Source organism: Entelurus aequoreus, linkage group LG02 (genome assembly GCF_033978785.1).
Source record: "Entelurus aequoreus isolate RoL-2023_Sb linkage group LG02, RoL_Eaeq_v1.1, whole genome shotgun sequence".
Classification (NCBI taxonomy): Eukaryota; Metazoa; Chordata; class Actinopteri; order Syngnathiformes; family Syngnathidae; genus Entelurus; species Entelurus aequoreus.
This window is the reverse complement of record NC_084732.1, coordinates 57,084,691-57,101,263: the sequence shown is the minus strand read 5'-3', so window position 1 is coordinate 57,101,263 and position 16,573 is coordinate 57,084,691. Positions and strand designations below refer to the sequence as shown.

General features: G+C 38.9%; 1 protein-coding gene across 2 annotated transcripts in view; it reads right to left on the bottom strand.

Annotated features, from left to right (window-relative positions):
* LOC133636092 (EMILIN-1-A-like) overlaps positions 1–14,558 on the bottom strand; it is a 96,451-nt gene extending 81,893 nt beyond the window's left edge. The window contains exons 1-2 of one of the 2 annotated variants that reach the window (XM_062029753.1): positions 14,415–14,558; positions 14,123–14,346 (exon numbers count right to left, since the gene is read on the bottom strand). In XM_062029753.1, coding sequence (XP_061885737.1) covers positions 14,123–14,256 — 134 coding nt within the window. In that variant the 5' untranslated portion in view covers positions 14,257–14,346; positions 14,415–14,558. Of the gene's footprint in view, positions 1–14,122 lie in introns of both variants that reach the window. The other variant, XM_062029744.1, reaches the window with a different exon arrangement.
* Between the last annotated feature and the right edge of the window lie 2,015 nt (positions 14,559–16,573).

Here is a 16,573-nt window from a genome sequence, read left to right as displayed (position 1 = left end):
TTTTTTGTTTCTTATCTATTGTTTTTATTGGTACATTTTTTTGTACAGTGTCCTTAAGTGCCTCGAAAGGCATCTTATAAATTAAATGTATTAATATTATTATCATAATATTACCACATTAACATAAAATGAGAAGTTTTTCTGGTAAAATTCCAACTTTAATTCTGTAAAATACAGTTTTTTCTCATATTCAAAATATATTTTTTTATCTTTCTTTTCTTTTCTTGTCTTTACACAATCTTATTTTTATACCAGGGGTTTCCAAACAAACAAACAAAATATTGTTGATATTGATATACTTTAATCTCTCTTTATTAACCTTTTACAGTAAAAGCGCCGGACCCATGTTTAGGGGGCAGCTTGTTTGCATTTGTGTTTCCATGGGAACTGCTATGCCACACTTTTATCAAAATACACATTCCATACATCCACACAACCGGAAGAACATCAGATTCCAGCTCATCCAAACCAATTTGAAAAAATAAAAAAATAAAAAAAGATAATTCAAAGCAAGAGTACTTTCAGATGGATACCGAATTCAGTATGTTATCGTCCAAAAATCCGTGGGCTGAAAAGTAAGGCTGCACTTTTCAGAATGTGCTAAACAAATGCACATTTATCAACCTGCAAATGTAGAGGAGCAATCACATATGACAGTCCCCAGAACAGTAGACATGGAGTAAAGAAAGGACAGTATAAGAAAACGATCATTTTGTCAGTGCTATCATCATAAATATAACTCATTTGGTTGTTACCGATTTCCCACATATTACACAATAAGGGCCTAACCTATAGGGTGACCCAAAAGAACAGAAAGCATAAACATTGTATCAAATCTTACAAAGGCACATCAAATATCAAGACATTTGCTGAACTGAAACTTCAGTCTGTGTACAATCACTCCCCCCAAAAGTCATGTTCTTTACAAAATATGCTCCAAATGGCATGGCTTTTTCATAATTGATTTTAAAAATCTGTTTGCAGAAAAGCTAAAAATCTGTTTCCAGAAAAGCTAGAAAGAGACTATAAATAGCATCATTGTATCATTTGGCTATAACATTGTTATAAGTAAACCGTTGCCTAATATTGTATCCTTATTAACATTAAGGAAAACAAAAATAAAGAAATATAGATAAACTTACAACAAACTTTATTAGCACTAGTTTGTAACAGAAAAAAACATTCTCCCAAGGTATAAATCCTTATTCAAATTATTAAAACAATTTGACCGACTTTAACCAGTTGATACTGAAAAAATAAAATGATATGCATTTACAAAGAAGACATTGAAATTCCATCCATCCATCCATTTTCTACCGCTTATTCCCTTCGGGGTTGCGGTGGGCGCTGGAGCCTATCTCAGCTACAATCGGGCGGAAGGCGGGGTACACCCTGGACAAGTCGCCACCTCATCGCAGGGCCAACACAGATAGACAGACAACATTCACACTCACATTCACACACTAGGGCAAATTAACTCAGAAACACAATATATAAAACACTTAAACCAACTAAACAAAAATTTATAAAACTGTTTTTTTTTAATCAAAATGAGCAAGTCAGGATTAATGGCCACACTGAGCACGTTTGGCAGAGAACAGCTTTTCAAAGCAGGGTTTGAAGCATATACTGCATGATACTGATAAAGCATGTGCCCTGGAGTCACACCCGAACCCCCTGGCATCGCACCGCGTCCCCCCTAGGTGGGCCCGTCCCACTATTTGAGAAGGAATGTCTTTACCCCAAACAGGAGCCATAATAAGTTTCAATTATTTTGCTATGTGAAAATTATATATGTTTTGAGACAATGGTTGATCACGTGAACAAGTATGTGATCAGTCATGGAGATTACAACAATGACGATCATAAAAAATGATTCCCTCCAGCTAATACTTTATTTTTGTCCCCCGGCTGACAAAGGAGGCTAGCAGCTAATTGTGTTTGTGCATACAGTGTATGTCGAGTCGCTCCCCTAAGTTAATAATCATCACCTCCATATATTGTAAATAACCATTATGAAGTGCCATTATCACTGGAGGACGAGGCCAGACATCTTACAGACAGAGGAGGACTTTGAGTGTAATAACAGAAGGATTTAAAAGAGTAGTAGACGGTAGTTTTGGCATTTATTTAGTTATTGTGTACTATTGACTTTGTCTTGCTCAAACAATTGTACGTAATAAAAGAAAATAAGAAACTAGTTTGAATATTGTGGTGATATTGTTACATTGTTAACAGCCCTCACCATAAATACATTAAAACCTTTACAGTTCCATCCATCCATCCATTTTCTGCAGCTTGGGGGTGCTCGAGCCTATTTTAGAGTGAATAAATGTAATCGATAACAGTATTGTATTGGACGATTTCACTCATGGATGATTAGTATCGAAATCCGCAGCATAAAACCCTAATCCCTAATTCACATTAGTTGTTTTCATATTTGTTGATTCTACAACACAATATGGAGCTATTGTCCACACATTCCCACACAAACACAGATACTTTTGTACTTAAAACACACACATTTGAAAATGTTGGCCAGGTGAAGGGTTTCAAAACTCAGTCCTCAGTGTGCGTGTAGAAAGTAAAGAGTTATGGCTTGTCCTCGTCATTGTCTCCTCGTTTGTGTGGCCACCTTTTGTGTTTTTAATGTTTCTCTCTTGTTTTCATGTGGGGTTTCTTTACCTTTTGGTTTGGGCACTTTTGGGACTGCACAACAAAGGGTGGCACTTTGGTGACTTTTGCTGTGCTTTTTTGTGAACTTTTGGATCTGCCTCGGGGAGCCTTTTGGCCATGGCCGTGTTTTCACCGGACACCAGCGGCTGGCTCTCTGCCACACCAGAGTCCCTGGGAGAGTTCAGAGGAGATGTGGACAAGGAGACAGGGCTGCGGAGCTAGCGTTGTGCCTCAGGATGGACAAGCTTCACAGAGCTGAATGAGCATGTATCGGACACTCCCATCTCCCGAGACAGATTCTCGCTTATCCGCGGACTGGACTGGACATTGGCTGACGGCTAGTGGGCAGCCCAGGACGAAGTCGGCTATTGTTACGATTTAGAAGGCCTTTAAGGATTGTTGAAAGAATATTCATGCATAATGTGAGATTAATTTATGTTGTAAATTATGGCCTGACATTGAATGATGTCTAGTCAGATATCACCAACTTTGAACAGCCTTCAATACAGAATTGGGACATCCTTAGAAAGATTCATCACATGATGTTTGGTGAAAAGACCAAAGCATTGTACAATCTTACATTAAGTTATCTCCAGACTAAAGCATTATACGTTAGGTTTGATTCAAAGAAAAAACATATTACATTAAAGTTTGTTCCTGAACAAAGCAAAGTCCATGCCCACGCGCTTACGCAAGTGCCTCTATAACAGACCTGGGCAAATTACGGCCCACGGGCCGCCGTTAGGATTTTCAATCCGGCCCATTGGACGTTTCCCAAATTTTTTTTTAGACCTTTAACATCGAAACTGTAGCCGCAATTATGATGTGCAGTTTTTTTTTTAAACTTCCGTAAGTCTTGAACTATACAAGTATTTCAGTGGTTGGAATCTGCCTTTTTGAGTGATAGACGAGTTATTATGGTAATCTACATCACATCAACTCAGACTAGGCACCAAACAGTGTGGGAGGGGTTTGTTTCCACAGTGTTTCCAGAGCAGCAAGCCTGAAACGCGGGTGTCAGAGAAAGATGCGCGAGCAGATTTTTACAACAAAGTTCTGCAAAAAATGATATTATATCAGATTGTAGGTGGGGGGTTTTTCCCTTTGTGCTCATATAACGTGTTTGTTACATTTTTGTTGAGTTTCACTTGATTGTAAAAAATGTCGATCGAGGAGGTAGTCTGAGAAGTAAAAGAAGAGTGAAGTTCATATGTTGTTAATATTCAGTGTTCATAGATAATATGGAAAATCCCACATTCTTTATTTTCATGTGCATTCTGGGTGTCTCATTCAGTAAAAAAAAATTCAAATTCCATTTCGTTTTTTGAGGTGGTCTGTCATAACGGTTTTAGCATTCAATCAGACATTATTGTGAGTTTTTGAATTAGTGTTCCTGAAAAAAAGCGACGCAAGCACAAATACTGTACAGCATATTTATATATATATATATATATATATGTATATATATATATATATATATATATATATATATATATATATATATATATATATATATATATATATATATTTATATATATAAAAAACACTTGTATATAAAAATAAACACGGTAAAAATGTAATAGCTTAGTGAGGTCCTCAGATCGGTCCTGCAAAGGTTGGCCTGTGGCCTAGAAAATGATCAAACTGGACTATCTGGAGAAGGGGTGTCAAACTCAATCCTACAGGAGGGCAACATTCACAGCGCACTTTAGATTGCGGGCCAGATAGGATTAATTGACAACAAATTACCCACCCTGCCCCACCCCTACCACCACCTCTGTTACCCGCGTGCATGCAACATATTACTACACAAGCGATCCAAAAAATAATTCATGTTTCCTGGACTCTGTGTAACCCAGGGGTTCTTAACCCAACTTTTCCACTACAGAGGGGCTCAGGACCCACTCAGATATCTGAGTGGTAATATTACCATTGAATTAGTAATCTTACAAATGTGTGAATGTGAGTGTGAATGGTTGTCTATCTGCGTTGGCCCTGCGATGAGAGGGCGACTTGTCCAGGGTGTACCCCGCCTTCCGCCCGAATGCAGCTGAGAGGTAGGATCCAGCCCCCTTCCCCCCGAAAGGGACAAGCAGTAGAATATGGATGGATGGATAGTAATCTTACTTTTGATTTTAATTGTATTCAATAATTATATCTCAGTGTTTCCCATAAACTGCCAAGATACCTGTGGTGGTGGGGGCGTGTCCATGGGCGTGGTCACCATGACATCATCGAGTAATTTGCATAATTTACTACAATGATATGATTATCTCTAAAAAGGCTCAAATAATGTGTACTTACTAATTAATAATAACAGTTTTGTTTTAAACGTCCATCCATCCATTTTACAATATAATTACAACACTTTATGTACATATTTATATACAGATTTAAACAATAAGTTATTCACTGAAATATATTTATTAATGAAGAACGTTTTAAAATATGCCATTCATTGAAGGTGCGCCTTATAATCCGGTGCGCCTTATATTGCGGAAAATACGGTACTTACTGTTTACAACCTTGACATATTATATGAAACCATGTGTTAATCTCAAATATGATTATTTATTTAACTTCAAGCTATTGTCAGAAAAATAAGGAAGGGACTCAAATAACTGATGAAAATTTTGTGTGAATAATGAATATGTTTTTTTTTTTAACTAAACTGTCAATAGGATTAAAGTGCAAATGAAAATACAGCTTAATCACATCAGTCATAATTTTTGCGCTTAAAGGTGCTGTTTGCAACTTCCTCACAGTAACATTTTAAAGAGCAAACAATTTGACAAGAACACCACTGGCTGGTTTAACAGAACACATTTGTTTGACAATTGCCTTTATTTTTCACAATTACAATGCTTATGTAATAACATTTTACCTGCCAAAATATGATGATTGGTGTTTACGGCTGTCACTCACCCGGTCTCGTCAACACGTACGCGCAGAGAGCCCGTGCACATACACAAAAACAGTCCAAAAGAAGCAACAAACAATTTGCAGTCATGTTGTTATGATAGAATATACATTCAATGACAGATAACGCTAGCTATCCAAATTACTTTTATTAGCTAACCACACCCAAAGCTAATGCACATGCATGTGTTACGTACAAACGTAGTTACGTCATTACATACTAGAAGCCGTAAGAGGGTAGGATATACTGTGTAAAATACAGTGGAAAGTTGGCGCACTCTAGGCATCTGTGTAAATGTTGCAAAGAGCCCCTTTAGAAAAATGTTCTCGGAATTGGACATCGCCAGTTGGGAGATGTTTTTGAGCATTTAAATTATTGTAACAGTTTTTAACATTGCATTTGTGCTTACGACTGCATTAATCTCACTAAAATGAAAGTATTGTAACTACAGACATGCTGCCTTCACTCCAGAAAAGCACGAGCTTCCTGCTTACGTCATCACAACATCCGTTTTGGCAGTGTAGTTTTGCTGATAAAAGTATTTCGGCTGAAAACCAAAATACATCTTAGGGCCACTTTTGGCCAAAAATTCTGTGTGTCACTAATATGAATTTAAAGTTAAAGTTAAAGTACCAATGATTGTCACACACACACTAGGTGTGGTGAAATGTGTCTTCTGCATTTGACCCATCCCCTTGTTCACCCCCTGGGAGGTGAGGGGAGCAGTGAGCAACAGCGGTGGCCGCGCCCGGGAATAATTTTTGGTGATTCAACCCTCAATTCCAACCCTTGATGCTGAGTGCCAAGCAGGGAGGTAATGGGTTCAATTTGTATAGTCTTTGGTATGACTCGGCGGGGTTTGAACTCACAACCTACCGATCTCAGGGCGGACACTCTAACCACTAGGCCACTGAGTGGTTTAGAAATTATTACATTTATCTTTTTTCAAAAACATGTAGCCTTCAGGAGTTTATAACACGGCCGTAGTGCAAATGTTTGGATTTCACGCATCCATGATGCAAATAGACAGCCAACATGTAATCTACATTATTTTTATGACCACTCAGATATTTTTACAAAATAAATAACTCTACAAAAACACATTTATTGTGCCAATAAAATATTGAAATTGTCTTGTATCAGGGCCAGTTGGGCACAAGAGCTTTAAATATTGCCCATTAAGACTACTTGTGTCATGAAACAGTATATCTGCTTTGCATTACTTGACAAATAAAGACACGCAAATAATAAATACATTGCTTGGACAAACTCTTGGAACACAGAAGGTAAAACGTGAACAAGTTTTTCTCCATCTTGGCAACATTGGTCAAATATTACCATTCCAGTTCTTATTTTTATTGGATATGACTTTACTAAGCCCTCCAAAGATAATATTGTCATGCGCCCTGACGTATTAAGCACCAGTCTGAAAATCTCTATCTTTCTTTGACAGGTGAACACGTGATCCTTAAACTCACCACCATATTAATGAGCTGCAGTGGTACCTTAACTCATGAGTAATTTGAAATATAAGCTGTCTCTCAGCTTTCTGTTATGCTTTAAATTGCGAGCATGACTTGTTACAGGATTTTCCACCATTGGTGAAAGTTGGTTTGAGAAATATTTGTAATACCAGGTTTCATGACAGAAACGGAAACAAAATTAGCTCTACAAAAACATGTTGCTTATCATAAGCAGCGTAGGCAACACTGGACGGAGAATCTGCCTGTAGGAGACACCGCATTAGTACGGTCCTGAAGGTAAATGGTTTATAATATTATTATATTATTACATAATATAAAAACTGAAGTTGTTTTCACTATATTCTATTGTGATATTTTTCTAACAATATTTGTTGTCTAAAAGTTTGCTTTTAAATTTAAAACACAAGCTGGGGTGGGGCGGAGCAAGCACAGATTAAATAATTTCAATTAATTTCAATGGACGGAGCTGCTTAGAGATATGAGTGTTCTGAGTTACGAATTACGCATTGTGCTCTTAAGTTGAGGTACCACTGTGTTTAGCCTGAACATGTATGGCTGATTTCGGCAGGAAACAAGGAGAAACTGTTATGCACACAATTCTCGGTAGGTGTGATTTACAATGTGAAGAGTGCGTAAAAGTGTGTGCAGCACGCTTTTATAAATTTAAATTTGTTGGCGGACATACTTTCTCAGGTTTGTTTTTACACAATGTTTGGAATCCATGCACAGTTTTATAAATGAGGCCCCTGGTCTGCCAGAGAATAAAAAGACGTAGCAGAAGGGATCAGTGTTGTTAACTTAGTGACTTTCTGGCTATATTTAGCAAGTAATTAGAACCTTCCAGATACTTTTTTTAACAAGTAACAAAACCAGTGGAGAGTCTTTTGCAGATATGAACCCATGTATAGCACTCCTCAATGCGCAGCTGGTGCTTCTGCGGGTCCCTCCATCTAAAAGCACTTACAGGCTGCTCAGTTTTGTTTGTGACATCAAAAAGATGACAAAAAAGCAACATTAAAAAGTAAATTTGTATTTTTAGACATATTTTGCTTTTCATGTTTTTTACCCACTCTAATGCAAAATGATGGTTATATAATAATAACTCTAAATTAAGTTTTTGTTACTTAGAATATGTTCCCCATACTAATGTGTTACCAAAAACATATAACTTTGTCTTGAATTTGAAAAAAAACACAACATTTTATTTTTCACTAAAGAATGCGCATATGAAACCGGTGGGGTTCGGTACCTCCAACAAGGTTAAGAACCACTGATTTAGAGTTTTTTGGACACTAGGGGAACATATTTTAAGTAACAAAGACTTAATTTAGAGTTATTTGGTTAGGGTTAGGGTTAGAGGGTTAGGCTTATAATAAGGCCATGCAGAATAAGGCATTAATAAGTACTTAATAATGACTAGTTAAGAGCCAATATGTTACTAATTTGCATGTTAATAAGCAACTAATTAATGGTGAATATGTTCCCCATACTAAAGTGTTACCATGTTTTTTTTACTGGTGCACAAAATGAACCGTGCATGAACATCACCTTGTTCAAACAACAAAACCAACGCAGTGCATAAACTCACAACAAATTACACACCTGCAAATCAGTCTGACTTCTGCTGTTGCCGTATCCGTAATACGCCGATAGGGAGAAGTTTTTATTTACACGATGAGTCTGGTGTGTCTTGACCTCCGCCGAACCCCTGAGCCCGACTCACCGAACCCCTAGGGTTCGATCGAACCCAGGTTAAGAACCACTGCTCTAGACACAATGGCGTGCGTTTTTTTTACATCCGGTTTTGGTAGCCGGGTTTTCCGTAATCAGAGTATTTTTTCAGTGGTCAAGTTTTTAGTACATCACTTGTCAATAGTGCTGAAGTGATAGGCTATATATATCAATTCATTCTGTAACCCCCAGCTAATGTTAATGTTTTATGTTAGTGTGGTTTGGATTTGATGTCAGTTTTTCCCACATTTGCAAACACAGCGTCCGTGCCTGAATGGTGATTGGCAGAGAATGAGGAAGTGTTGTTGTGTGTCTGGGGAAGTGCAGACTCACGGAGACGAAAGTGTTTTCACGGGAGGTAAAACCTGTTGGAATTGTGCCAATTGTTAACATAATTGTTATCATAAGATTGGTGATAAAATGTAAAAATAGCGTCAGCCTTTGTGTGATTTCTTCTGGGTGCTACAAAATAGTATATTACTTTAATTTGTTTTCAAGAAAAAAATAAAAAATTTCAAGATGTGGCAGTAATAAAAATGCAGTGGCGGCGCGCCACATTCAATTACATTAAGGGAAACCCCTGCATTTATTTATGTCGTCAAGGTTAATTAAATCATTATTTTGTCACTTTTTCAGGTGTGAAAATGTAAATATATAGCTAATTTCATCATTGCACAACGATGCTGTGCACTTGAACTTATGGTTTATCTCTACAGTAGTTTATATGTAACCAATCAAAACTAACATCACAATTTCTAACATGCATTTTAAAAAGTTAGTTCAAGTCTTCTTATTTATTGATACACAATGATATATTCATATTGTGTCATTTGTACTCTGAAGTTTGTGAAGACACACACTTAACATTCCTTTCTGATGACTTCTCTAAATTATCTCATCCAAGTGCGTGTGCGTGTGCGTGTGTATTTACTCACACATTTGGGTTGGACATTATCTTGTCAACCATTTCACAAATCTCATGAAATCCTAAATATTTGTTTTCAGCTTTTCAAGAAGCTGTGTAAACATGCACAGCGTAGCCAAGTATAATGCCCCCGCTTTTCTCCTCACATTAATGCACACATTACAAGTAGATGATACTGCAAAGTTTTTTTTTGATGCGATACCAAGTAAATAGTTCTGTTATTTGTTTCCACAGCAATTAATCTTCATGGACAGTTTTGGCTTATTTTTTTTACACTGGATAGTCTTCCAGATGCAACCCCGGCCAGGAATGGAGCCTGCAGTATGGCTTCTGCCATGAAAGGCAAAAGTGTGTACTATTACACCAACAGGAATACCATTAGAGATAGGTGCCTTCCACAATTGATACGATGCCCAAACTCTGATACTCAACGGTACTTTGTTTGTGTTCATGTGTTAATAATTGTTGATTGTTTAAGAAAAAATCTAAATACACCGTGGCCTGCTGGGGCAGCGGACTGAGAGCGGGGGACGCAATCAGGGTGGACAAGCTGGTAAGGAAGGCCAGTAACGCGGTGGGAGTGGAGCTAGACTCTCTGGCGGTGGTGTCAGAGAGGAGAAGTCTAGCAAAGCTCCTAGCCATTATGGACAACACCTTCCGCCCACTAAACTCGGACCTGGCGGAGAGAATGAGCACGTTCAGTGGAAGTGAAGTGAAGTGAATTATATTTATATAGCGTTTTTCTCTAGTGACTCAAAGTGCTTTTACATAGTGAAACCCAATATCTAAGTTACATTTAAACCAGTGTGGGTGGCACTGGGAGCAGGTGGGTAAAGTGTCTTGCCCAAGGACACAACGGCAGTGACTAGGATGGCGAAAGCGGGGATCGAACCTGGAACCCTCAAGTTGCTGGCACGGCCACTCTACCAACCGAGCTATACCGCCCCAGTGGAAGGCTCAGACTCCCAAAATGCAACACAGAACGACACAGGAAGTCCTTCATACCGACAGCCATCAGACTGTATAATCCATATGTTCCTTTTTGACTGTACTTAAATGTATAATAGACTGTATTTATATTATTCACATGTGAATAATGCTGTATAATAGACTGTATTTATGTTATTCACATGTGAATAATGCTGTATAATAGACTGTATTTATATTATTTAAATGTGAATAATGCTGTATAATAGACTGTATTTATATTATTCACATGTAAAAATACTTAAGTGTTTATTGTCTATTGTGAGCGAACTCTGGTGCTGAATTTCCCCCAGGGATCAATAAAGTACTTTCTATTCTATTATATTCTAAATGTAGATGTATTTTAATTAACTAATTTAAATTCAACATTTAACTAAATTAATAATAATTCTGCTGTCCAGTTGTTATATTTAGTTTTCTTACACATCTGGGTAGAGATTAGGGCTGCAACTAACGATTAATTTGATAATCGATTAATCTGTCGATTATTACTTTGATTAATCGATTAATAATCGGATAAAAGAGACAAACTACATTTCTATCCTTTCCAGTATTTTATTGAAAAAAAACAGCATACTGGCACCATACTTATTTTGATTATTGTTTCTCAGCTGTTTGTACATGTTGCAATTTATAAATAAAGGTTTATAATTTTTTTTTAAAAACATTTAAAAAAAATAAATAAAATTGCCTCTGCACATGCGCATAGCATAGATCCAACAAATCGATGACTAAATTAATCGCCAACTATTTTTATAATCGATTTTAATCGATTTAATCGATTAGTTGTTGCAGCCCTAGTAGAGATGTCCGATAATGGCTTTTTTGCCGATATACGATATTCCGATATTGTCCAACTCTTAATTACCGATTCCGATATCAACCGATACCGATATATACAATCGTGGAATTAGCACATTACTATGCTTAATTTTGTTGTGATGCCTTGCTGGATGCATTAAACAATGTAACAAGGTTTTCCAAAAATAAATCAACTCAAGTTATGGAAAAAAATGCCAACATGGCACTGCCATATTTATTATTGAAGTCACAAAGTGCATTATTTTTTTTAACATGCCTCAAAACAGCAGCTTGGAATTTGGGACATGCTCTCCCTGAGAGAGCATGAGGAGGTTGAGGTGGGGCGGGGTTGAGGTGGGTGGGTGGGGGGTAGCGAGGATGTATATTGTAGCGTCCCGGAAGAGTTAGTGCTGCAAGGGGTTCTGGGTATTTGTTCTGTTGTGTTTATGTTGTGTTACGGTGCGGATGTTCTCCCGAAATGTGTTTGTCATTCTTGTTTGGTGTGGGTTCACAGTGTGGCGCATATTTGTAACAGTGTTTAAGTTGTTTATACGGCTGCCCTCAGTGTGACCTGTATGGCTGTTGACCAAGTATGCGTGGCATTCACTTGTGTGAAAAGCCGTAGATAATATGTGATTTGGCCGGCACGCAAAGGCAGTGCCTTTAAGGCACGCCCCCAATATTGTTGTCTCGGTGGAAATCGGGAGAAATTCGGGAGAATGGTTGCCCCGGGAGATTTTCGGGAGAGGCACTGAAATTCGGAAGTCTCCCGGGAAAATTGGGAGCGTTGGCAAGTATGACTGGGGGACGCAACTGCTCTGTACTTCTCCCTACGTCCGTGTATCACTCTGTACAGCGGTGTTTTAAAAAGTCATACATTTTACTTTTTGAATCCGATACAGATCATTTCCGATATTATATTTTAAAGCATTTACCGGCCGATAATATCGGCAGTCTGATATTAACGGACATCTCTACTTCTGAGTCTCATTTATAAGTATTATGTAGTAGACTTTGCATGCAGTTGCAATACTAAGACGTTAGATAGCAGTAGTCTAAGTCTATAGTGTTTGTTGTCGTATTCAGGAAGTTGTCAGAACACATTTGTTTGACAATTGCCTATATTTTTCACAATTACAAAGTTTATGTAATAACATTTTACCTGCCCAAATATGATGATTGGTGTTTACGGCTGTCACTCACCCGGTCTCGTCAACACGTACGTGCAGAGAGCGTGTGCACACATACAAAAACAGTCCAAAAGAAGCAACAAACAATTTGCAGTCATGTTGTTGTTATGATATAATATACTGTACATTCAATGACAGATAACGCTAGCTATCCAAATTACTTTTATTAGCGAACAACACCCAAAGCTAATGTGCATGCATGTGTTATGTATGTACGTAGTTACATCAATACATACTAGAAGCCGTAAGAGGGTAAAATATACTGTGTAAAATACAGTGGAAAGTTGGCGCATTCTAGGCATCTCTGTAAATGTTGCAAAGAGCCCCTTTAGAAAAATTCTCTGACTTTAGCTCAAGACTTCTCCTTGAAAGTCAAATTTTGTCTGAGATTGTTACTACTGCCACACGTGGTGGTAAAGTGCATTGCAGCACTATGTTTAAGAAATACTGCTCTAATCAATGCTCATTAAGAAGATAACAAGAAAAGATGAGTGTAATGTACTTTCATTATAATGTTGTCATCAAATACCATTTAGGCACATGTGTTTACTTTTTTAAATGTATACTGGAAACATTTGTGGTCTAACTTACTTTATTTTAAAATATGATGACTTTCTGTTTTGTATGAAAGTCCAGTTTGGAAATGTTTTGGAGCTTTTGAGTCTCATTTATAAGTAGACTTTGCATGCAGTTGCAATACTAAGACGTTAGATGGCAGTAGTCTAAGTCTATAGTGTTTGTTGTCGTATTCAGGAAGTTGTCTTGGCCCTAAATCTGGCGCCAGCACTGCAGATACTGACACGTTTTACTCGAAAAGTTTCAAGATCGTTGAATGATTTTGTGATTTTACCTTAATTTGTTGCTCATATGTACAGGCAAAACTTTCATGGCAACCAAAATCATTTATCAAATGAATTTGTGGACAGTTTGACAATATAACAAACTGTCCAATGTCCAACTATTTATTCCCTGACTGTAAACGATTTACTGATAAATTAATATAGATATTTATATATGTGTATCAGACATTTAAATAAAAGAAACATAAAATAGAATAGTATCGAGTATCGATATTGATTCTACCCTTGGCATCGACACCATCACTATGTGTGTGTATCTTTTAGTCAACTGTGTTGTACAAAGTGGTTGCAATTCAGCAACAAAAAAGGAGAGAAGAAGATCAACACTGCCACTCATGAACTAAGTACACAGTGTGCATAGTGTACACAGTGTGCATAAGGTACACAGTGTACTTACTGAAGTACTCACACAGTGAGATGAGGTAAATGCACACCTGTTGAATCTCAGTCAACTGTGCTTGAAGGTGACAATTAAGCAGTACAGTAGATGATGACAATACTACTTCAAGTATACAATGTCAAATGAAAATGGCGTAGACGACGTGTACCTGTGTCTGCTGGCCACTCGGGCACCGTGCGCGTTGTCGCCGGCATAGAGGCTGTAGGAGGTTCTGATCGGGAACGCGCTTTTGGCGTCCCCGCAGGTCCAAAGACAAAGCAGAACCAGGACGAGAGCCGCCATTCCGTGGATCAACACAGGATATCGATAGCGTTCACGCTCCTTCAAGTGGGGATGGACATGTCACCTCCATGGAGACCAGGGTGGAAAAAACTAAAGTTGATGGAATTGGTTTTTAGCGACAACGATCCATGAAGTCCGAACGAGAAGGACAGTTTTACCTCCTCACTTCCGGTCCTAGTCTACTTTTAGTCCTCTTTTAGTCCATTGCGACTTGTTAGTTCAGTAAAAGTGAAATGAAAGAGAGAAAGGAAGAAGAAGAAGAAGCACAAATCCATCTGCTTCTCCTCTGCTCAACTTGTAGGACAACTCCTAACCCCTTAGCCCCTCCCCACCACTACATCTGGAATATTCGAACACCCCCACCCTCACCCAACACACACTTTTCCTTTTTTATATATACTTTTTTAACCACTACTATTACTATTACTATTTTTTATCACTATTGATAATATTTTTCAAATATTATTTACTAACATAAACGTTTGCTATTATCAATATTATTTTGTATTACTAATACTTTACTTTGTAATACTGTTATTTTATGTTTCAATACTGCTTTATTTTGTATTACTACTAGCCCACCCCCGAACACACACACTTTTTACAAATATTTGAACATACTTACTATTTATTACTAGTTTTACTTCTTATCACTATTTTAGTATGTATTACTTTTTATTATAATTACTTTGTTTTATTAATACTACAGCTTATTATTTACTATCTATTACTTATTAAACTTCTATTTTTTTTCTATTGATTCTGATGTAATATTACGTTTAATACTGAATCTATTATATTATCATATATTATTTTTGTATGTATTATTATGAAATGTATGTTATTTGTACTGTTAATAAATGTTGTAACATGTGTAACAAACTGTTCAGGATGTTCCAAGTTACCTGAGTGTGTTAGGTAAGGAGGAGGAGTTTTATCCCTCCAGAGTTGCCGTAGGGCTGTGACGTAGGGTGTGTGTTGTTGTGGAAGGAGGTGTGTGAAGAATAAGATTAAAAGAGGCGGTGGCTACCGAACCTGCTCTTATGTCTCCCGTTTATTATGTTATTATATAAGTACATTGTATAGGCGAACCCAGGACACTCGGCTACATTGGTGTCAGCGGTGGGATTTTAACCGCTGTGTGTGAAAAAAAAGTGTTATACGGGACTCGTGAGTTTTTTCAGTTAAGCTGCACGTGTATAGTTAGCTGCTAAGCTTCCCGTCTATTTTGCGGACATGTGGTGTGGTGACGAAGACCCTTTTAAGCCCGGCAAGGCGCTGTTTGACAGACACTCGCACGGCATGAATGTCAAAGTGGACTTACCCGCGCCCTTCACCGGCGACTGTAGCCAGAGTTTTCTCAGCTGGGCGAGGCAGTTGGAAGTAGCCGTTAGCGCGACGGCGGGAGCCGGCTCCAGCTGCAATGAGGAGCTGGTGAGGATTCTCCCGACTCGTCTCAGTAAGTCAGCTTTTCTGCTGTGGGACAGTCTTCCGGATGGGACTAAATCAGACTATGCTGCTGTTAAAGAGAGACTGGGGGCAGCTTTTGGACAGAGACAATTAATGGACCGCTTCCGGGCCAGCCTATCGGCTCGTGTGCGTGCTCCGGGGGAGAGCTTGGAGGTGTTTGCTGCAGACGTGAGCCGGCTGGTCACGGAGGCGTTCACGGATTATGGAGCCATCGCACAGAGAGAGGAGAAGTTTCGGCGCTTTCTGGCCGGTCTGGACCCGGCGTTGAAAGCCAAGTGTCTCGAGCTGGGAGCGACGGACCTGGAGGAGGCTCTGCAAGTAGCGGAGCGATGTGAGAATGCCAGAGTGGCTCTTCAGAGAGACTGCCTGGGTACCTACACTGCAGTGGGCCCCTCGGTGCAGTCTGTGTCGGCGTCTGACAGCCTCCAGAGAGCCGTTGAGAAATTAACAGAGGAGATGTATACCATGAAAGTGGAAATAAAAGAGATGTATGAGGAAAATCAGAGACTGAAAGCACGCAGCATGGACATGAGGGGACAGAGGCCCCGTTCGTCTTCGGGGGGACACTGTAGCTGTAACTGCGGAGAGAGAGGATGCCAGCTGAGATTCAACAGAGAGGGACACAGTGGCCGCTCCCCCGATCGGGACCAGTTCCCGTCCCACGGGGGCTTCCCGTCACGGGGTTATCGCTCGGACCCCCCGGGAGTCCACCCCGCCACTAGGCTGCCGGGAGGCAGGAGCCCTAGTCCAGGCTGGCGCGCCCGACGTGAAGAGGAGCCCAGGAGACGCGGCGTGCATTTTCTGCCGCAGGAGCGGAACACGGACGTCAACCATCAGGGAAACGGTC